Raw genomic sequence first — 23285 nt, 5'->3', positions numbered from 1 at the left:
ATGTGAGGCCATGCCATAAGTTCTGCGCCTGCACTATTCGCGCACTGTGCTTTTCCAGCTCCCACAATTACGGTGCTTCCCCTAACCATCGATCTTTAGTCTCAGTTGTTACTTTATCGCCATGTAACATGGTTGTCGATCGAATACCTCAACAGGAATTAAGTACACCAAATAACAATAATTTACAAACTTTAAATTTCATCTTTAGAACAAGCATATTTTTTTTTTTTCAAAACAAAACGAATACATCGTATGCCACACGTGTGTTTAGTACCGTTCTGTGTGGTATGTGTTACATACTGATTTATTGACTGCTCACATGGTACACCACAACACACTAAATAAAGGACTCTGTCCGAATAGACCGTCTGTAAATTGAGAAGCAAGAAGCGATTTTAGTAAGTGGAGAGAGCTCTCTAGGAGAACGCTCCTGTGACCTTACAGGCACACTAAGAACTTATTTCCTATTAACCAGCATAGTATTATGTGTAGTGGTGAACGCCGAGTTGCTTGAGTGCATTTCTTGTGTGAGTTTAGATAAGTTACAGGTGCCAGCTTAGTCCTGTTTGTATATTTTGTTAAGTTATTCAGCTAGTGATCTAATTGGTTATGTAATCAATAAGTGTGAGGTGATGGATAAGAAAATGGGTGCAATCCCGAAACAAGATTTTTAGACAATAAAGACAGTTTGGTCGTTTCTAACGTGCTTAGTGATTTAGTTAAAGCGGTAGTACATGTTTCACTTGCGAAATATAGGGGTCAAAATGAGTACCAGTGTGAGCGTTGCAAAATAGCTCGCATCAGAGAGCTGTGGTAAAATAAACTATAAGCTGGTATTTACCCAACATGATCCACATTGCTATAATTATAGACTATGGATAAAAGCTTTTCCAACAAACGCTCTTCAACGGCTTCATCCTTATCTCCTATACCCTGTGAATTTCTATGATGTATGTGGCATAGGGTACTTATCATTGTATCATATATTAAGGTACCTTCCATTTCCATTTGTGGATAGAGTATGGGAATAATAACTGCTTTCCGACTCTGTGTAAGGTGTTAAAAAGCAATTGCTGGACAATATCTACAGAATCGATAGATAGGGGTTGTGAGGTTCAGGAACGTTTAGTTGCTATTTTTCACACAGTTAACGCTACATGTAAGCTGGGTATGTTGCTATCATGATACAGACATAGACTGAAACACAGGGAGGCGAGTCCCATGATCGGTAAGCAGCCTGTGAGTACGGTTGCGCCATATGTCGCTGTAGATGAGCTAGTGGTGTGAGGAACTACCAATATTTGAGAACATATCTAGCAGAGTGATTGTAGATGCCGAGGACAACACGAGATTCAGGTGTGTCTGAGCAACTTGTTCTGTATCAAATGTTGATTAGTAGGCTACACTTTTAACGTAATAAATGTCATGGTCAGTCTAAAATCATTAAAGCTCCTTTATTATTATTAGAATCATTATGCAGTAAACTAACTGGAATGCTACCTCAACATGCATCAGTAGCTACACAAGTAGAAATCAAATGAAATGTCGTGTGGCTAGGGCCTCCAGTCGGGTAGACCGTTCGCCTGGTGCAGGTCTTTCGAGTTGACGCCACTTCGGCGACCTGTGCGTCGATGAGGATGAAATGATGATGATTAGGACAACACAACAACCAGTCCCTGAGCGGAGAAAATCTCCGACCCAGGCGGGAATCGAACCCGGGCCCTTAGGATTGACAGTCTGTCACGCTGACCGCTCAGCCACCAGGGGCGAACCACACAAGTAGAATTTTTCCACGTCAGAACTCTACCAGAAAAAGAGGAAACCTGTGCCATTCTCGCCAGTCGAAACCGACCGAGCGCCTTGTCATCCTCAGCCAGTGGCGTCATCTGCCGGCCGGAGTGATCGAGCGGTTCTAGGCGCTACAGTCTGGAACCGCGCAACCGCTACGGTTGCAGGTTCGAATACTGCCTCGGGCATGGATGTGTGTGATGTCCTTAGGTTAGTTAGGTTTAAGTAGTTCTAAGTTCTAGGGGACTGATGACCACAGCAGTTAAGTACCATAGTGCTCAGAGCCATTTGAACCATTTTTTTTTTTTTTTTTTTGCGTCATCTGGATGCGACGTGGAGGGACGTGGGGTCAGTACACCATCTGCTGGTCGTTGTTAGATTTGTAGACGTTGAAGTTGTTCTACTTCTCATTCAAGTAGATCTTCATTTGGCATCATGAGGCTGAGTGGACCCAGTGCGAGCCTCCTATCAAGGGAAAATCCCTGACTCTACCGGAAACTGAACTTGGGTCCTATGCATGGCACTCAGGCACACTGATCACTCACCTACAAAGGCGGACTGAGCTTTTCCAGAAGAGAAATTCATCTTCCATGTGGGATGATAGCAATGAGGGGACTACACATGGGTTATCTTTTCTTTGCAGTCCGAGGCGGAAAGGCAAGTTCACTCTAACCTACAGTTCCAATGTCATTTTCTTCTGCCTCGAGACTGTCGTCAAAAAATGCATTGAGGTTTATTTCATGAGCGGATCTTATGATTTGGCATCTGTATGCTGGCGATATGGAGTACAAACTATTTCATAGCTTATTGGGAAGTTAGAATTTGAACACAGAGCGACATTAGAATTAGACATGATTAAAATGTGTGGCTCGTGAGCAACAGTGTAACGTTATAGAAGTGAATGTCATGGAATGTAATAAGTGGGTGTCTTGAAATGTAATAAGTTCATGTCACAGAAAATTAAGTTTGCGTCCAAGGATTATGGATATTTTGCGAGCGAAATATTGAGAACATTCATCACCTGCACAGCACGAGGAAAAAGATGAAAGATGGCGGCCGCAGACGTGGCGAGGCCAGCCATAACTGTGACGTAACAACCGAAAACGAAAATGTAAGTGTTACTAACAGGGTAATGTGGCAAACTTGTTCGGAATTAAGGAGAGAGAAACAACTGAACTTAGACAGAAAATTTGACAAAACAGGGGATTATATCAGGGATATCAACATAACAACAGTAAAACAGAAGTATCTGTAAAGGATATTAACAACAAAATCGAAGAGATTATTAAAAAATACCAACAAGGAAACTAAAGAATTATGTGAACATATTCCTGGCTTCACAGAAGACCAAAAGATTAATGACAAATGAATTGCCCTATAGAGTGAATACAAGCGAAGCCATTCTAGTCAAACATAGTAGGGATATCAACGAAAATAAAAATGCCAATAATACCTTGCAAACTACACTCCTGGAAATGGAAAAAAGAACACATTGACACCGGTGTGTCAGACCCACCATACTTGCTCCGGACACTGCGAGAGGGCTGTACAAGCAATGATCACACGCACGGCACAGCGGACACACCAGGAACCGGGGTGTTGGCCGTCGAATGGCGCTAGCTGCGCAGCATTTGTGCACCGCCGCCGTCAGTGTCAGCCAGTTTGCCGTGGCATACGGAGCTCCATCGCAGTCTTTAACACTGGTAGCATGCCGCGACAGCGGGGACGTGAACCGTATGTGCAGTTGACGGACTTTGAGCGAGGGCGTATAGTGGGCATGCGGGAGGCCGGGTGGACGTACCGCCGAATTGCTCAACACGTGGGGCGTGAGGTCTCCACAGTACATCGATGTTGTCGCCAGTGGTCGGCGGAAGGTGCACGTGCCCGTCGACCTGGGACCGGACCGCAGCGACGCACGGATGCACGCCAAGACCGTAGGATCCTACGCAGTGCCGTAGGGGACCGCACCGCCACTTCCCAGCAAATTAGGGACACTGCTGCTCCTGGGGTATCGGCGAGGACCATTCGCAACCGTCTCCATGAAGCTGGGCTACGGTCCCGCACACCGTTAGGCCGTCTTCCGCTCACGCCCCAACATCGTGCAGCCCGCCTCCAGTGGTGTCGCGACAGGCGTGAATGGAGGTACGAATGGAGACGTGTCGTCTTCAGCGATGAGAGTCGCTTCTGCCTTGGTGCCAATGATGGTCGTATGCGTGTTTGGCGCCGTGCAGGTGAGCGCCACAATCAGGACTGCATACGACCGAGGCACACAGGGCCAACACCCGGCATCATGGTGTGGGGAGCGATCTCCTACACTGGCCGTACACCACTGGTGATCGTCGAGGGGACACTGAATAGTGCACGGTACATCCAAACCGTCATCGAACCCATCGTTCTACCATTCCTAGACCGGCAAGGGAACTTGCTGTTCCAACAGGACAATGCACGTCCGCATGTATCCCGTGCCACCCAACGTGCTCTAGAAGGTGTAAGTCAACTACCCTGGCCAGCAAGATCTCCGGATCTGTCCCCCATTGAGCATGTTTGGGACTGGATGAAGCGTCGTCTCACGCGGTCTGCACGTCCAGCACGAACGCTGGTCCAACTGAGGCGCCAGGTGGAAATGGCATGGCAAGCCGTTCCACAGGACTACATCCAGCATCTCTACGATCGTCTCCATGGGAGAATAGCAGCCTGCATTGCTGCGAAAGGTGGATATACACTGTACTAGTGCCGACATTGTGCATGCTCTGTTGCCTGTGTCTATGTGCCTGTGGTTCTGTCAGTGTGATCATGTGATGTATCTGACCCCAGGAATGTGTCAATAAAGTTTCCCCTTCCTGGGACAATGAATTCACGGTGTTCTTATTTCAATTTCCAGGAGTGTACTTTCAGTGAGGAGACTGACAGGGGAACATTCCCAGGTGTAAATAAACGACCTAGATGAAATTTGGCAGGTATGTAGAGAGTCTAAAGTAATGCAATACGCATTTTGTTTTTGTTTTTGAACAATTTCACTTTTAAGCAGTAAAACACACCCTGAAAAATAATTTGGCATATTAGGTTTAGAGGAATCTTCGAAAACACGAAACATAAAAAAATGCGTTTCATATAGAGGTTGAAATGTAATAAACATTTTGGGAAACTGCATAATCCATTTTTGTAATAATTCGAAATTTTTCAAAATACCTCTACCATTAACTAATTTTGAAAAATGAAAACTTTTGAATAGCATAGATGAAAGAAGCTTTTATGCCACATCCATCCATGTGTAATGAAATTGGTTTTTGAAACACCATTTTTCGAAAATAAGCTGTACACAATGTGCTGCTGGAATAGAAAATAAGCTGTACACAATGTGCTGTAGATGAATTTTTAATATACCTAATTAAAATATCTAAACATTAATTATTATTCTAATTATTTATTCTACTTATTTTGGTTTTTTGTCTTAAATCGTTATTTTTCGTTTTAATTTCGTGTCTTTTCGTTTTCTTAGTTTACTGTACACGTGTGTGTAGCTTGTTAATTGAAAATAATAAATAACTCATTATTATGATACAAAATGATTGCAATATTGATAATCTCTAAAGAAATGGTTAAAATACGTTTTTTAGATCATGTACCGTACATACAATGAACGGAATTTCTTCACATAATACACACACCTTATAAAACAGAATATGGTAGGATTCTCAAATTGTGGCTGGCAGCCTCCTAAATAGCCTGACTTGTTCCAGGCAAATATTCAATACAATGGAAAACCTTGGTGAAGAAAACTGATCATGTGCTAGTACTGTTACTATTTTTCTGGTGGAGACTGACATCACAAGAATTCAACAGATCTAGATCTAAAAATATTTTCATGGAGTTCTTCCAACTTCGAAAGCCATATACATTCGATGGCTGTACCTGTCCCATCGAGCCTTTTGGGATCAGCAGACGAACAATTTCCTTGTCCTCAGGTATGAAGCTCAAACGTTTTTTTCACACACTTTTCTTGGTTATAAAAGAAACCGAGAATTTGAGAATCTATTTTTGAAGCTCCAATTGTTCTTTCTGATAGCATCAAAATCTGATAAACGAGCGTCTGACGACATGAAAGATATTTCACAGACGATTTATTTTCCAGTACGTGAGAAAAATCTGTATTGCTAGATTCTCGTCATGGTCAGTGTGAAAGAACCGCATTGATAGTCGTACCTAAGGACAAGGAATTTGTTCTCTGGTAATCCCAAAAGGCTCAATGGCATGGGTACAGGCGCTAGATGTATATGGCTTTCGATGTTGGAAGAACTTCGTGAGCAGATTTTCAGAACCAGTTCTGTTGAATAATTACGATGTCAACCTCCACTTGAGAAACAATATAATCAAGCTGTGCTCACTGGCATATAATCAATTCTCTCCACCACAATTTTCGAATGTACTGAATATTTGCCTAGTACAAGTGAGGTTACTTAGAAAGCCAGACACAATTTGAGGATCCTGCTGAATTTTGCTTTACAGTGTGCTGTCTGTCGTGTGTATTATGAGAAGAAATTTCGTTCATTATACACTCCTGGAAATTTAAATAAGAACACCGTGAATTCATTGTCCCAGGAAGGGGAAACTTTATTGACACATTCCTGGGGTCAGATACATCACATGATCACACTGACAGAACCACAGGCACATAGACACAGGCAACAGAGCATGCACAATGTCGGCACTAGTACACTGTATATCCACCTTTCGCAGCAATGCAGGCTGCTATTCTCCCATGGAGACGATCGTAGAGATGCTGGATGTAGTCCTGTGGAACGGCTTGCCATGCCATTTCCACCTGGCGCCTCAGTTGGACCAGCGTTCGTGCTGGACGTGCAGACCGCGTGAGACGACGCTTCATCCAGTCCCAAACATGCTCAATGGGGAACAGATCCGGAGATCTTGCTGGCCAGGGTAGTTGACTTACACCTTCTAGAGCACGTTGAGTGGCACGGGATACATGCGGACGTGCATTGTCCTGTTGGAACAGCAAGTTCCCTTGCCGGTCTAGGAATGGTAGAACGATGGGTTCGATGACGGTTTGGATGTACCGTGCACTATTCAGTGTCCCCTCGACGATCACCAGTGGTGTACGGCCAGTGTAGGAGATCGCTCCCCACACCATGATGCCGGGTGTTGGCCCTGTGTGCCTCGGTCGTATGCAGTCCTGATTGTGGCGCTCACCTGCACGGCGCCAAACACGCATACGACCATCATTGGCACCAAGGCAGAAGCGACTCTCATCGCTGAAGACGACACGTCTCCATTCGTCCCTCCATTCACGCCTGTCGCGACACCACTGGAGGCGGGCTGCACGATGTTGGGGCGTGAGCGGAAGACGGCCTAACGGTGTGCGGGACCGTAGCCCAGCCTCATGGAGACGGTTGCGAATGGTCCTCGCCGATACCCCAGGAGCAACAGTGTCCCTAATTTGCTGGGAAGTGGCGGTGCGGTCCCCTACGGCACTGCGTAGGATCCTACGGTCTTGGCGTGCATCCGTGCGTCGCTGACGTCCGGTCCCAGGTCGACGGGCACGTGCACCTTCCGCCGACCACTGGCGACAACATCGATGTACTGTGGAGACCTCACGCCCCACGTGTTGAGCAATTCGGCGGTACGTCCACCCGGCCTCCCGCATGCCCACTATACGCCCTCGCTCAAAGTCCGTCAACTGCACATACGGTTCACGTCCACGCTGTCGCGGCATGCTACCAGTGTTAAAGACTGCGATGGAGCTCCGTATGCCACGGCAAACTGGCTGACACTGACGGCGGCGGTGCACAAATGCTGCGCAGCTAGCGCCATTCGACGGCCAACACCGCGGTTCCTGGTGTGTCCGCTGTGCCGTGCGTGTGATCATTGCTTGTACAGCCCTCTGGCAGTGTCCGGAGCAAGTATGGTGGGTCTGACACACCGGTGTCAATGTGTTCTTTTTTCCATTTCCAGGAGTGTATGTGCGTGGTCTAAAAAAACCTTGTGTTTTTAAGCACTTCTTTACAGATTATCATTATTGTATTGATTTTGTATCATAATATAGAGTTACTTATTATTTTCAGATCACAAAATACACATATTTGAAACAGTTAACAAAAAAAGCATGAATTTAAAACGAAAAATAATAGTCTAAAACATAAAACAAAAAATTTAGAACAAAGAATTAGAGTAATAATTATTGTGAGTGTTGAAAATACTCCAGTAGCACTTTGTGTAAAGCTTATTTTCCAAAACTGGAATTTTAGAAACCAGTTTCAGTACACATGGATGGATGGACGTGAAAGCTCTTTTTATTTATGTCATAACAAAAGTTTTCATTTTTCAGAATTAATGATGGTGAGGTATTTTGCAAAATTTCAAATTATTCCAAAGGTTCCTTATATGTTTTCAGGAACATCAGTTACATGTCACCTTTTATATTAAACACAATTTTTTATATTTCATGTTTCTAAGATCCTTTTAATCCTGATATGCCAAATTATCATTCAGGGTGTGAAACTGTGAAAGTGAAACTGGGCAAAAACAAAGACTATGTATTGCATTACTTTGACCCCGCTACATACCCACCAAGTGTCATAAGGATGGTTTATGCGCACCTAGGAATGTTACCTTGTGAGAATTGAAAAGGACAGCCTCTGAAATGAATAATTAATTAGCTGATTATGGACAAAATAATAAGCAAAAGTGAACATGTTCAGTCTACACTGCCAGTATCTGTTAAAGCTGGTTCTGTTCATGATATTGTGTTCACTAATACAAAGGAGATATTTGAGAAATTAGACAGTATTCAGCACAAGAGCAGTGACTTTAATAGCATAGAAACTAGTCTCACTGCTGAAAATGTGAAGAAGAAGTTAAATTCAAAGATAAAAAAGTGTGGTGGCAGCATATGCCAGTAGTGGAAATATTGTGAATGAAGACCACTATTTGTATGTATGTGCTTTTCACAGTTTTGCTGCTACTGGAAAATTATATCAAGTAGCCTTTATCAAGCAGTTTAATGGAGTGTTAACAGAACACAGAGACGACAGAAGGAAAATATATTGTGTCGCCAGTGAGATTGAAATGACTCTCTAGCTTGAGGAACGAGATCAGGAGATACATGACAGTTATATGAGGAGTTTGTCAAAATGTTCTTGGATAAATATTGGTCGAATAGTACTCAGAGTAACGCAAGAAATTGCACGTTACTGGGGAGAAATTTGTCAAATAGCAGGTATGATAACTACAAAGATTTTCCCAAATCTTTTTTGAAAAGAGTTTATGTCTTGACAATCCAGTAAGTGAAGAAGATCTAATTGGAGTAGTAGTGGTCAAACTAACGACACATGTACAGGAAAAATTGATAGCGATTCCTAGAGAGAAAACTGAAGAACTGAAGACAGTATGTGATCTGAAGCTCTCCCAGCGTACATGCTGCTTCCCAGGTTCTCAGATATATTTCTGGATCCAGTGATCGAAGGTCCATGATATCTGCCATCATCGGATGGTGCTAATGGAATAACTTGTCTGCTTCATGCTGACGTTATTTATACCTGCTGGTCCAGCAGCGTTCAGGCATCCCTGTCCCGCCCCGCACCATGCTTGGTGGTGAGGGGGGGGGGGGGAGGGGGGGGGTAGCGTGTGGCTACAATAGTGGTGGGTGGCGAGAGAGTCTCAGTTGCCTTCCACTCTCTTTTCCTGTCGCGTTTTGCGTCCAGATGCCTTCTTCTGCTTTGATTGAGCTTAGTATTGGCTCTCATACCTTGCTCAGTTGGAAGCCCATGTCCTTTTTGATTAAATTATCAGTCACACAGATTTAAATTGCTGCTTTGAAAATGCAGTCTGAAAATTTATCGGTGGTAGTCAGGACTTTCGTTTGCCGGTAATTCATTTTATGTCCATTTTCAATGCAGTGTTTTGCTATTGCAGACTGTTCTCCCTACAGCCAAGATTGTAAGTGCTGTGGAACAGGCTATCCAAAGAGTACCAGAGGAAACTCGTTGGGAAACCTATAGAATTCTCACCAACTTGGCTCTACCACAAAGCAATATCTCTATAGGAGAAAGAACAGGACTTTGTACCCTCAGAGAAGACAAAGAAATCTTTGTCCTCCCAGCCGATAAGGGCAATGCCACAGTTCTCCTCCAATGTAATGACTATGAGCGGAAAAAGCTAGAGATTCTGGATGATCCAACATATAAGAAAATAGCAGCATATCCAACCAAGAAAGTGCAGTGAAGCACCTCTGCTCTGTTAAAGAGTGGGTTACTCACTGACAACGTCGTCAAATCACTTCGGCAGCACACTTCTGTACCAACCAGATTGCATGGCCTACCAGAAACCCACAAGGGAGGCACTTGCCCAGTAGTGAGCAACACTGGGGCACCAACAAAACCTCTGCTGAAGCATCTGGCTTGTCTGTTGGGCCCTCAAGTGTACACATCACATATGAAATTCGGTGGATTTATCAGTCGGCTGAAGGAGCTATGGTTGCAGGAGTCTGACATTGTGGTCAGCTTTGATGTTGTCCCACTTTTCAGTCGAATCCCATTGGAAATTTCCATTAAACTAATCAATGAGAAGTTCAGCCCTAAGATGACACAGCTATTTAGACATGTTCTGGCATCGATCTATTTTATTTTCAGTTGGTAATACTGTGAGCAGTCTGATGACATAGCCATGGGCAGCCATTCTCGCCAGTTGCAGCAAATTTGTTCATGGAGCACTTCGACGACAGAGCAACGGAAACATGATTGTTTCTTTCGGTATGTCAACGACAATTTTGTCATCTGGCCAAAGGGACCCAAAAAACTACAGAAATACTCAGAACATCTGAATTCCATCCATGACATCATTCAGTTTACCATGGGAATGGGAAAAGATTGCTAACTTCCTTTTTTTTTGAAGTCCTAGTTCAGGGGAAACCCGGTCCGTCACAGAAGAACAGTGTGCTCAACACTTTAGTACACAGAGCGTACTCCACTTCATTAGAACAAAGTCTGACAGCAGAGCTATGGCACCTGGAATCCGTCTCCCACGAGAATTGATACAGCAACCGACAGATTCAGATAACCCTATGACACAAGAGCCCAAAGAAAGACACGGAGGCATAAAACACGGAAGAAGAAGAGAAGAAAAACCCTTTCATGCCGTTTGTTGGCAATATATCGCTAAAAATAGGCAGACTACTGCAAAAAAAAACACATAACGCCAGTTTTCAGCCCGCCAGCCAAAAGATAAGCTTTATTAGGGACAGTGGAAGATGACTTGTGTCTCAAAATGTGAGGTATACCAAGTTCCATGCGAATGTAGAAAAAACTTTTATTGGACAAAAGATCTGCACAATAGAATTTCGATTTAAGGAACATGAGCACCACACCCGCTTACTGCAGACCAACAGGTCTGCAATACCAGAACACTACATCTATAGACAAAAAAGAATTACCAGCAAACGAAAATCTTGGCTACTATAGATCATTTTTGGGACTGCATCTTCTCAGAAACAACTGAAATTCGTGTTATGATAAGTTAATCAATAGGGATAAGGGGTTTCCAACTGAGCAAAGCACTGGAGTCAATAACAAAATAAATCAAAGCAGAATGCGACATCTGGCATTCCAAGACGAGAAAGTCATGGTTGGAAATAAGGTGGTTTATATCTTTATGGTAGCAGACAATGTAATGCTATTGGTGAAGAAAACATTAACAGGAGGGACGAGAGACAAGCTGAGAGAGGTAGTTCTGAGCTGGAGAACTGAAGTGGAGTTTGGATAAGGTCTGGCCAAGAACTCAAGTATTTTCAGGCAATTAAACAGATGGTTAGAAACGAGTTCGGAAATGTGAGGGAAGCCCTTTTTGAAGAAAATCAGACCGAAAGTACAGAATATTATCAGCATATAACAAATGTTGGCGTTAATGATGTTGAGGCTGTAGGGCCACTGAGAAAGGAAGCAAATTATGCATCACAGTAGGCAGACTTTACGAGCAAATAATAGACAAAGAGAAAGTAACAGAGTTACCAGTACAGGGGGTTAAAGTTGTTATGTGGCATTAGAGTTAAGAGTGAAATAGTAATGTGACAAGTGTTGCTAGAAATGAAAATCCTACAGAGTATTGGAGGTTAGTGCTATGGTGGTACCAGAACTCTGTTGGTTTTATCATAGGAACAGATCTGTTATTAAACATGCTGCTGTCATAGACTCTGAGGAGACAAATATGACTGTGAAGGCGAATCGTAGGAAGAATAAGATAAAGATGGCAAATAGATTTAGTCCTCACGTAGAAGCACCGGTTAGATGGTACTTGAAAGTGACACATGAATGTTAAAGCCAAGAAGAATGAAATTACTTCACAGAAAGGAAGCAGTGGTCAGAAAACTACTTTAAAAATCATACAATGAGATAAGGGCTGAAGTAATTGAGAAAAGTGGAAAAGAATAGTTAGAGAAGTTGCTTTTGAAGTGTATGAATATGTTTTCAAACAAACTCAGACGGATGCAAGATGACCATTTGAAGTTCAAAATCAAACTCTATCAGCTGTTTAAACTAAAACCTTAACCAATAACATTAAGAAAAAGGGATTCTGTAGAAAGGGAAATTCTAACATGATTAATTATCAAATCATTGAAAGGATGACAAGCAAATATTGTAATCCATAAGTGTATGTGACTAAAAAGAATGTCTCTGTGACGAAAACGTTAGACACTAGAGATATGAATAAGACCATAGAACCTCAGAACGATCGACCAGAAGCTCTTGAGGAGTTTCTGTGGAAGTTTGGGGAAGCCAGCATATTATCCCGTAGTGACCTGATAAAAGGATATTGGCAAGTTCCATTACCACTACACAGGGGTACATACCTCGAGTTCAATGTACTACAGTTTGGATAAACATCTCAGTGTATCCGTTAAGGGAATGTACTGGTAAGGCAGTAACCAGTAAAGTGAACAAGCATTACATATCTGCTGTATGTAAGCCTGAGAAGATACTTGTATTGTATTGTATGGAACTGGGGACCTAGAAACGATGGAGAGGCTTCGTCCCCGCCGTAGCCCTCAGTGGTACACAACCCCACAACAGGCTATAAAAGTCCACTCACCCCACCGCCGCCCCACACCGAAACCAGGGTTATTGTGCGGTGCGGCCCCCCCGTGGCCGTACACAGCGAGAGGTTCTACCACTTGTCTTCATGCTTCCCAAATCCTACTTCGGCCAGCAAGGTCGCCAGATTTCTCCCCAGTTGAGAACGTATGGAGCATTATGGGCAGGGCCCTACAGCCAGCTCGAGATTCTGACGATCTAATGCCGCAATTGGACAAAATTTGGCACAATATTTCTCAGGAGAATATCAGCTACTCTATAAATCAATGCCAAGTCGAATAACTGCTTGTGTAAGGGCTAGAGTAGACCAATGCGTTACTGACTTACTCAATCTGTGAAGCTCTTTCTCTTGAATAAATCATAAATCTCCCCATTAAGATAATTCCTTCATGGTGTATAGCATGGTGTGTCGTTTCTTTCCTTTTTCCCCTTCCTTAGACTGTATTTCAAATGGCGGTCAGTGAAACGAGACATCAATTTCAAGGATCCTCAGAAGGAAAGTTTTGACCTTGACGTTGTTGGGGGGTAGAGTGACATGAGTCGCCCTCACTGATGCTATAGTAGTGGACCTTTATTTAAGTATCATAGTTTGCTTTGCTTTGTGACATTTTTCCTACATGTATTCTTCCATAAAAGGCACTAAACATCTGAAAGCGAAAAATAGACTTAGGCTTCATAATACCTCTTCAGGCCTACATTATGCATAATAAGAATGTAAACTGATTCAGTGCGATGTGTGTTTGCGCTGACAGTATTGACAGCGTTTGAACTCCTACTACTCAGATCCTCCTGGGGTAAGGGGTCATCCACGGCTGGCTGACCCCTCTCTGGCTGATACACACTTCTGTGGCTGCGGTCATGGGCCGTGTTTAAGGTGGCAATTTCCTCTGTCGGCGCTGCGCAGCAGCACAGTGAGTGCATGGGGTGTATTTGATGATCTGTAGGCCAATTTTGCAGGGTTTAGCTGTCAGTGCAATATGGCAATCTGTACAAAATAGTTTTTGCATCTAAAAGTCTCATCTGTAGAAAGAAAAAGGCAGACAGTGCTTCCACAGTGGCAGCAACAGTAATTTGGTGGGTAAATTCAGTAAGAGTCCATCAGAATGACCCATTCATTCGCAAGACATCCTTTGTGCTGGGACATAGGAGCCTCTACATAGTGGTGAGAACGTTGTCATTTTGGAGATGTTTGTTGAAAGAATCATTTAACGATTTCCAGGAAGGGTAACACGTGATGGACAGGGTGCCATGTTAGGACCAGCAGGAGGAATGCATTCGGCGTGATTCTGGTATGTCTTCGTAAACAGGTTTTGTTAGGACAAGAATTTCCATGCAGCCAAACTGAGACCATGAAAGTTCCTACAAAAGCGACCATTAACTATTTCTGCAGCACTTTACCAATTTCCGAGAGGTCTACTTGGCCTTTATTTATGTAGCCATGTGATGTCTGTATGACATTGAGAATCTTTTAGATGGTGAATGGCCACATAATCATTTCATGGTGATGCTTCAGCCACACGGGAGGTAAACGCCTGCATGTTTAGACGCAGCTCACATGTCCTGTTAGGATTACTAGGAACAATGCACCCTGTGCTATTCTGGGAATCATTGGAACAGATTTCTAGAGTGCGATCTGTGACATCAGTATCTACAGAAAGAGAGGTATCACGTCAGCAACAGTAAACTTGCGTGCGTGGTACAGAGGTGTCTCACATATCGGACAGGCGTGAGGGCACCGCCTGGGGCGTGTGCCTTAAAGTTCTGCAGGGGGTAGTTCGCTGATACTTCGCAGTTCACGATAGTTCGAAAGTGTGTTTTACATGCAATGAGTGTTTGTACACTGCATTATTTTCGGTTGTTTAAGCACTGTGAGCATGTTTGCATAGCATTACACATGCTTTATCTTTTGACAATTTACGAGTTGTTTTCGTGTCTGTTCAAAAAAAAAAAATGGCTCTGAGCACTATGGGACTTAACATCTTAGGTCACCAGTCCCCTAGAACTTAGAACTACTTAAACCTAACTAACCTAAGGATATCATACACATCCATGCCCAACGCAGGATTCGAACCTGCGACCGTAGCAGTCCCGCGGTTCCGGACTGCAGCGCCTAGAACCGCACGGCCACCGCGGCCAGCTTTGTGTCTGTTGCATTATATTGTGAACAGGTGTGCAGGCTGTGAAATGCTTGATTTCGAAAGTTGACGGTTAGCAAGCGTGTTTGGAGAGCCTTTTACATGCATTATTTTGACAATTTACGAATTGTTTGCGACTCTGCATATTGGTGTACTGCATTATTTCGGTGATTTACGAGTAGTTTGCAGTTCTCTAGAGCGTTCAATGGATTATTTCAACAGTTTACAGTTAGCAAGCATGTTTGCAGAGCATTATACATGCATTATTTTGACAATTTACGAGTTGTTTGCATGTCTGTACATCAGTGTACTGCATTATTTCGATGATTTACGATTAGTTTGCCGGTCTGTAGACTATTTACTGAGACACCAAGCATGTCAGTGCAAGTGTTTTGTATCGGTGTAACAAATAAACTACGTGAAATCCGTCCCTAAATAAACTGTTCCAAAATAAATAAAGTACACTCCTTCCTATCTACAGCAGCCCAGAGCAGGTTCAGTCCTTTTACCGCCAATTTTGCCCCCAGACTGCCATCTAGGATTATGTCACAGAAGGGAAGACAGCATCCTCTGGTGGCAGTACTGTGTACTAGGTTAGTTGGGCTCCAGACCTCATGGTGGACACACTGGATGGAGCTAGTGATTCAAATTGTTTAAGTAAACACTGCATGCAAAATAAAAGCTTACGTCCATCCCATCCAGCAGCCCAGCACAGGCTGAGTCCATTCCCCACCAATTTCTAGGAAGAGGTGGCGGTCGGACGACATAGGTTACTGGAGGTAGCGCAAATGACCTATTTTCCCGCCATTTTCTTAGGTTAGTGGATGTAGTCTTGGTGTGTTGCATTGTGCAGCTGGAATTTAATTTGAACTTACCGCCATTTTCTGGGGTTTTCTGGGGGAGGGGCAGGGAGAGAGGAGAGGAGGGGATTAGGTTAGTGGAGGTAGCCCAATTGTCCTATTTTCTCTCCAAAATTTGGACTTTCCACCATGATGTCATTGTGACATTGCCATATCCATCGTCGCCATCATGAATAAATTTGGCAACAATGGAGAGTGGGGCCATACGAACTTTGTCCCACTACTAAGGTGATTTCTTGTCCCGACAGGAAGTCTCCTACTCAAATCAACGTTTATCTGGGCTTTCCCAAGGATATGTTACAGGTCCTCTACCGTTCTTCATCAATACAAACGGTTTTGGAGACAATCTAAGCAGCGCTCTTGGATTTTTTGCAGATGATGCTGCTATCTACAGTTTGATTTAACATCAAAATATTAAAATGAATTAAGAGATGATTTAGGCAAGATATGTGCATGGTGCGAAAAGTGTCAGTTGACACTCAACAATCAAAAGAATGAAGTCGTCCACATGAGTACTAAACAATTCTTTAAATTTCAGTTACACTATAAATCACCCAAATTCAAATGTTGCAGGTTCAGTTGAATTCCTAGGGGCACATAGATTGTGCAGGAAAGAGACTGCCTGCATTGCGTTTGTCCATCCACTTGTGGATATTGGTGGATGGTATGAGATCCTTACCAGATGCGACTTACGGAGGACATCGAAAAAATTCGAAGAAGGGAAGCTCATTTTGTATTATCGCGAAATGGGGGGAGTGTGTCATGGATATGATACACCATTTTGGGTGACTGTGGTTAAAACGAAGTCGTTTCTCGTTGCGGCGAGATCGTTTCACGAAATTTCTGCCAAAAATTGGAACAGAAGAGAATCGTGGTACAGAAGAATGTTGAGAGTTAGGTGATGAATTAGAAGGTTCTTTGTATAAATGGTGAAATAACGAGCGTATGGAAAGAATGAAGTCGTCCACATGAATAGTAAAAAAATTCCTTAAATTTCGGTTACAGTATAAATCACCCAAAATTAAATGTTGCTGATGCAACAGAATTCCTAGGGACACGTAGAATATGCAGAAAATATACTAAAGAGACTGCCTGTTTTACGTTTGTCCAGCCACATCTGGGTAATGCTGGACGGTATGGGTTCCTTACCAGAAACAGTTTACGGAGGGCATCGAAAACATTCAAAGAAAGGAACTCATTTTGTCTCATCACGAAATTGTAGAGAGTGTGTCATGTATACGATACACGACTTTGGTTAGCAGTGGTTAAAAAAAAGTCGTGTCTCGTTAGGACGAGATCTTTTCACGAAATTTCTATCAACAACTGGAACAGAAGAGAATCGTGGCATTTAGAGGTGGTGCTACAGAAGACTGTTGAAAATTAGGTGAGGAATGAGACGGTCCTTTGTAGAAATGGTGAAGAAACGAACATATGGAAAACACTTACAATAAGAAGGGAGAGGGTGATAGGACATATGTTAAGATATCAGGGATTAATTTCCACGGTACTAGAGGGAGCTGTATAGGATAAAAACTGTATAGGAATACAGAGATTGGAATACATACAACAAATAAATAAGGACATATGTTGCAAGTGCTGCTCTGAGACTCTGAAATGAAGAAATTGGCACAGGGGAAGAATTCGTGGCCGGCCGCAGCAGACTAGTCAGAATATTAAACTGAATAAAAAATTCCGCTCCCAGTGCCAAAATATACGAGGGACACTCCAAAAGAAATGCACACTATTTTTTAATCCATTTTTTATTCTACATGTTTGAAAGGTTTACTGTGTGTAGATACATCCTTTAGGAACAATATTTTCATTTCTCCACATAATTTCCATCCCTCTCAACTGCCTTACGCCATCTTGGAACCAGCGCCTGTATACCCGCACTGTAAAATTCTGGACCAACCTGTTGGAGCCACTGTTTGGCAGCGTGCACAATGGAGTCATCATCTTCAAACCTTGTTCCACGAAGAGAGTCTTTCAGTTTCCCGAAGAGTCATATGGAGCTAGGTCAGGACAGTAAGGCAGGTGTTTCAGTCTTATCCATCCGAGTTTTTGTGATCGCTTCCATGGTTTTTTGACTGACATGTGGTCGTGCATTGTCGTGCAACACCAAAACATCCTGCTTTTGCTGATGTGGTCGAACACGACTCAGTCGAGCTTGAAGTTTCTTCAGTGTAGTCACATATGTATCAGAATTTATGGTGGTTCCACTTGGCATGATGTCCACAAGCAAGAGTCATTAGGAATCGAAAAACACCGTAGCCATAACTTTTCCAGCAGAAGGTGTGGTTTTGAATTTTTTTTTCTTGGGTGAATTTGCATGATGCCACTCCATTGATTGCCTCTTCGTCTCTGGTGAAAAATAATGGAGCCATGTTTCATCACCTCTCACAATTCTTCCAAGAAATTCATCTCCACCATTCTCGTATTGTTCCAAAAGTTCGCTGAATACTGTTTTTCCTGTTACTTTGTGAGCCTCTGTCAACATCCTGGGAACCTACCTGGCACAAACCTTTTTTAATGCCAACACTTTCATTATTCTGCAAACACTTCCTTCCCCCTATCCCAACGTAGCATGACAATTCGTTCACTGTGATGCGTCTGTCAGCAGTCACCAATTCGTTAACTCTCTGCACATTGTCTGGAGTGTGTGCAGTACAAAGCCTGCCGCTGCGAGGACAATCCTCAATATTGCCGTGCCAGCTTTCATCACGTAACCTGCTTGCACACCGACTAACTGTACTGCGATCGACAGCAGCATCTCCATACACCTTTTTTAACCTCTTGTGGATGTTTCCCACAGTCTCGTTTTCACAGCACAGGAATTCTATGACAGCACGTTACTTCTGACGAACGTCAAGTGTAGCAGCCATCTTGAAGACATGCTGTGACGGCGCCACTCACGGGAACAGGTTGAACTAAGATTGAAAACAAACGGGAAGGATGTATCTACACACTGTAAAACCTTCACACATGCAGAATGAAAACTGTATTTTTACAAAAATAGTATGCATTTCTTTTGGAGTGACCCTCGTAGCAAGCTGACACAATGCGAGAACTGACCTCTGAGGCAGATTTTCTCGAAGTAGCTCTGCCCCTCCCTGGGCGAGAGGTCGCTGCCGCGGCCCTGAGTGTTGCGGTCCAGCTTGAAGCACTTCATGGCGTTGTAGTCGAGGCTGAAGGCGGGGCAGTCGGAGCCCGCCTCCAGGCACTTTGCGCCGCACTGCAGCGTTATGCCCGGCGAGGCGGCCATCGCCAGCCCCACCTGCTGAGCGCTCCGCAGGAAGTGGCCCGTCACCTTCTCGAACGTGAACAGCCCGTCTTCACACTGGCCTGCGACAAAGCGAGATTACCCCACTTTAGAAGGATTTTAGAAGGTAATAATCACAGTGCAAAATGCCGGGTGTTCAAAAAGTCAGTATAAATTTGAAAACTGAATAAATCACAGAATAATGTAGACAGAGAGGTACAAATTGACACACATGCTTGGAATGATATGGGGTTTAATTAGAAACAAAAAAAAAAATACAAAAGTTCAAAAAATGTCCGACAGATGGCGCTTCATCTGATCAGAATAGCAATAATTAGCATGACAAAGTAAGATTAGATTAGATTAGATTAATACTAGTTCCATGGATCATGAATACGATATTTCGTAATGATGTGGAACGAGTCAAATTTTCCAATACATGACATAATTAAGTTAATTTAACAACATAATTAAGTTAATATAACAACTTTTTATTTTTTGTTTTTTTTTAATTTTTAATATTTTTTTGTTTGTGTTTTTTTCTTTTTTTCTTAATTTATATCTAAAAATTCCTCTATGGAGTAGAAGGAGTTGTCATTCAGAAATTCTTTTAATTTCTTCTTAAATACTTGTTGGTTATCTGTCAGACTTTTGATACTATTTGGTAAGTGACCAAAGACTTTAGTGGCAGTATAATTCACCCCTTTCTGTGCCAGAGTTAGATTTAATCTTGAATAGTGAAGATCATTTTTTCTCCTAGTATTGTAGTTATGCACACTGCTTGAAAGGGTACAGTACCGCCCGACATTGAAAATAGGTACAACATACTTCAGTATTCTTGTCAGAACAACACATTTTTTTGTAAAACTAACTCAATTTCAATTAATACAGCGAAGCCAGATAACAGTGTGGGAAAGAATGACAATTTATTTATTTAATTGATCACATGCGCACTCCCACAAAGTAAATCCCTACATCCAGTTTGGTGAGATCTGTGAAATGAATGAATGTATGGTCGTCTGCTAACCGCAGATAGTGAATGTGAATATATGATCATCTTTGAGACGATCCTTTGGCCACCTTTGGTGGGACCAAAGAGATTAAATTTACCTGAGCTTTGAGCGCCTGAAATGTGGCTGACCAATTCGGTAGCATGGTCTTCCCCCACCTCGACAGAGGTGCGAGATGACCTAAAGAATGGCCATGTTTCAGCACTCTGCCGCTGGATCTTGTGCTGTTAAGACCTGTTTTAGTTGTGCTCCGTAATGACAAAAGAGTGGAGACATGGTATGCATGTGGAATATTTAAGAGTAGTTTGAAATAATAATTTCTCTATTTCAGGAACTTTTGTGGGGAGAATTAAATGTCAGGCAGGTAATATTAATGGGATTGTAGTAATCTTCGGAAGTGACCAACGGTCACAATGAAACCACGTGTAGCAATAAGTTGAAATACACTCCTGGAAATGGAAAAAAGAACACATTGACACCGGTGTGTCAGACCCACCATACTAGCTCCGGACACTGCGAGAGGGCTGTACAAGCAATGATCACATGCACGGCACAGCGGACACACCAGGAACCGCGGTGTTGGCCGTCGAATTGCGTTAGCTGCGCAGCATTTGTGCACCGCCGCCGTCAGTGTCAGCCAGTTTGCCGTGGCATACGGAGCTCCATCGCAGTCTTTAACACTGGTAGCATGCCGCGACAGCGTTGACGTGAACCGTATGTGCAGTTGACGGACTTTGAGCGAGAGCGTATAGTGGGCATGCGGGAGGCCGGGTGGACGTACCGCCGAATTGCTCAACACGTGGGGCGTGAGGTCTCCACAGTACATCGATGTTGTCGCCAGTGGTCGGCGGAAGGTGCACGTGCCCGTCGACCTGGGACCGGACCGCAGCGACGCACGGATGCACGCCAAGACCGTAGGATCCTACGCAGTGCCGTAGGGGACCGCACCGCCACTTCCCAGCAAATTAGGGACACTGTTGCTCCTGGGGTATCGGCGAGGACCATTCGCAACCGTCTCCATGAAGCTGGGCTACGGTCCCGCACACCGTTAGGCCGTCTTCCGCTCACGCCCCAACATCGTGCAGCCCGCCTCCAGTGGTGTCGCGACAGGCGTGAATGGAGGGACGAATGGAGACGTGTCGTCTTCAGCGATGAGAGTCGCTTCTGCCTTGGTGCCAATGATGGTCGTATGCGTGTTTGGCACCGTGCAGGTGAGCGCCACAATCAGGACTGCATACGACCGAGGCACACAGGGCCAACACCCGGCATCATGGTGTGGGGAGCGATCTCCTACACTGGCCGTACACCACTGGTGATCGTCGAGGGGACACTGAATAGTGCACGGTACATCCAAACCGTCATCGAACCCATCGTTCTACCATTCCTAGACCGGCAAGAGAACTTGCTGTTCCAACAGGACAATGCACGTCCGCATGTATCCCGTGCCACCCAACGTGCTCTAGAAGGTGTAAGTCAACTACCCTGGCCAGCAAGATCTCCGGATCTGTCCCCCATTGAGCATGTTTGGGACTGGATGAAGCGTCGTCTCACGCGGTCTGCACGTCCAGCGCGAACGCTGGTCCAACTGAGGCGCCAGGTGGAAATGGCATGGCAAGCCGTTCCACAGGACTACATCCAGCATCTCTACGATCGTCTCCATGGGAGAATAGCAGCCTGCATTGCTGCGAAAGGTGGATATACACTGTACTAGTGCCGACATTGTGCATGCTCTGTTGCCTGTGTCTATGTGCCTGTGGTTCTGTCAGTGTGATCATGTGATGTATCTGACCCCCGGAATGTGTCAATAAAGTTTCCCCTTCCTGGGACAATGAATTCACGGTGTTCTTATTTCAATTTCCAGGAGTGTACTTCCGTGTGCTTAAGTTAAGCTGAATTACTAGCGTGTGTACAATAAGTTGAAATATTTAAGAAATAGCGTGTGTACCATCAGTTGAAATATTTAAGAAATGGCGTGTGCAGGACTTGAAATTAGAGACGAGTACTTCCACGTGGTGAGTACTGTGTGAGTCTCAAACTGTGTATGAGACAAAAGATAAAGAGAAGTACTCGTCCATGGTATCAGTTGAGGACTCGCGTGTGTGATGAATACGTTCTTAATATTACTTTGCGTGATATGATTCCGTGTTACGCTAGATTCAAACTCTGAGAGAGAAGCAAGGTGAGTCGGCCGTCTATCCAGCAACGCCACTTAGCTTGCATTGCACAGGAAGACGTGCAAATATCTCCAGAGTTCATAGTAGGAAAGTAGAATTACAAAGTGGGGCAGTGTCGTGTGAAACTGGGATAAATACTAATTGAAGTGGGAAAGCTGAAAGTGATAATGTTGTGACTATTTAGTGTTTTGTATTTCATGTCGTAGTGTGGTGTATGTCATGTAATTTGGGTATGTGTGGTTTGCATGGGAGAGTAGCAAGGTAGTTTCAAAAGATTAGTGGGTTATGCTTGTTCCTTCTGTACTGCTCGGTTTGGAGGATAGTTTCGTGATGATGATTGTGAGAGTCGAAGTGTGAGAAATAATAAAGGATCCACCATCCTATCCAGAAAGTGCACTGTAGCGTTAAATAATTACGAGACCATAATATAGAGATTCACCAATGTAAAGCCATGCCCACTGGGCGGAATTTCTCATGTGTTATTGTTGTAGGTTATAGAATTTGTGTGTTTAAGTTAGAGAATTTATCGGAATAAATAAGATAGTGAAAAGAAAAAGATTGGTGGACTTTTCCTTCGAATTGTATGTTGTCATAATGTCCCGAATTTATAATGTGTGCGCCATTCATATTCAGTGCGGTGGCCACGTGTTGACAAAAGCCGTTAAATAAAAATAGAAAGAAAATGTGGTATTGCCAGTGCGTAGTGTACAGTCAGAGTTCTGTAAATTACTGATAGTCAGATGCGTGTTTCCGTTGCGTATTAATCATATAGGAGGATAACTTGTAACTTAATTGTGAGTACGAGAGTTCATGTTACTCGATAAATTAAGAATGAATCCACTCGCTTGGCAGACCACTCATCTTGCAGGCCTGACTGCTTGATGCCACAGTATGAGCAAGGCATGTGGGTGCCTCTCATGCTATTACTTTTGAATTGGTTTTGGTTGTTAATAACAAATT

The 23285-nt window shown here is 43.6% G+C and overlaps 1 protein-coding gene across 1 annotated transcript in view; it reads right to left on the bottom strand.

Moving 5' to 3' along the window:
• The window catches only part of LOC126248836 (uncharacterized), a 535548-nt gene that overhangs the window by 272454 nt on the left and 239809 nt on the right, over positions 1-23285 (bottom strand). The window contains exon 9 of the mRNA XM_049950252.1: positions 18955-19224. Within this exon, the coding sequence (XP_049806209.1) occupies positions 18955-19224 (270 nt within the window). The remainder of the gene's footprint in view (positions 1-18954; positions 19225-23285) is intronic.

The sequence above is a fragment of the Schistocerca nitens genome, chromosome 3, assembly GCF_023898315.1.
Source record: "Schistocerca nitens isolate TAMUIC-IGC-003100 chromosome 3, iqSchNite1.1, whole genome shotgun sequence".
In the NCBI taxonomy this organism is placed as follows: Eukaryota; Metazoa; Arthropoda; class Insecta; order Orthoptera; family Acrididae; genus Schistocerca; species Schistocerca nitens.
Note: the sequence above shows the minus strand (reverse complement) of the source record. Positions and strands in the feature narration are given on the sequence as shown.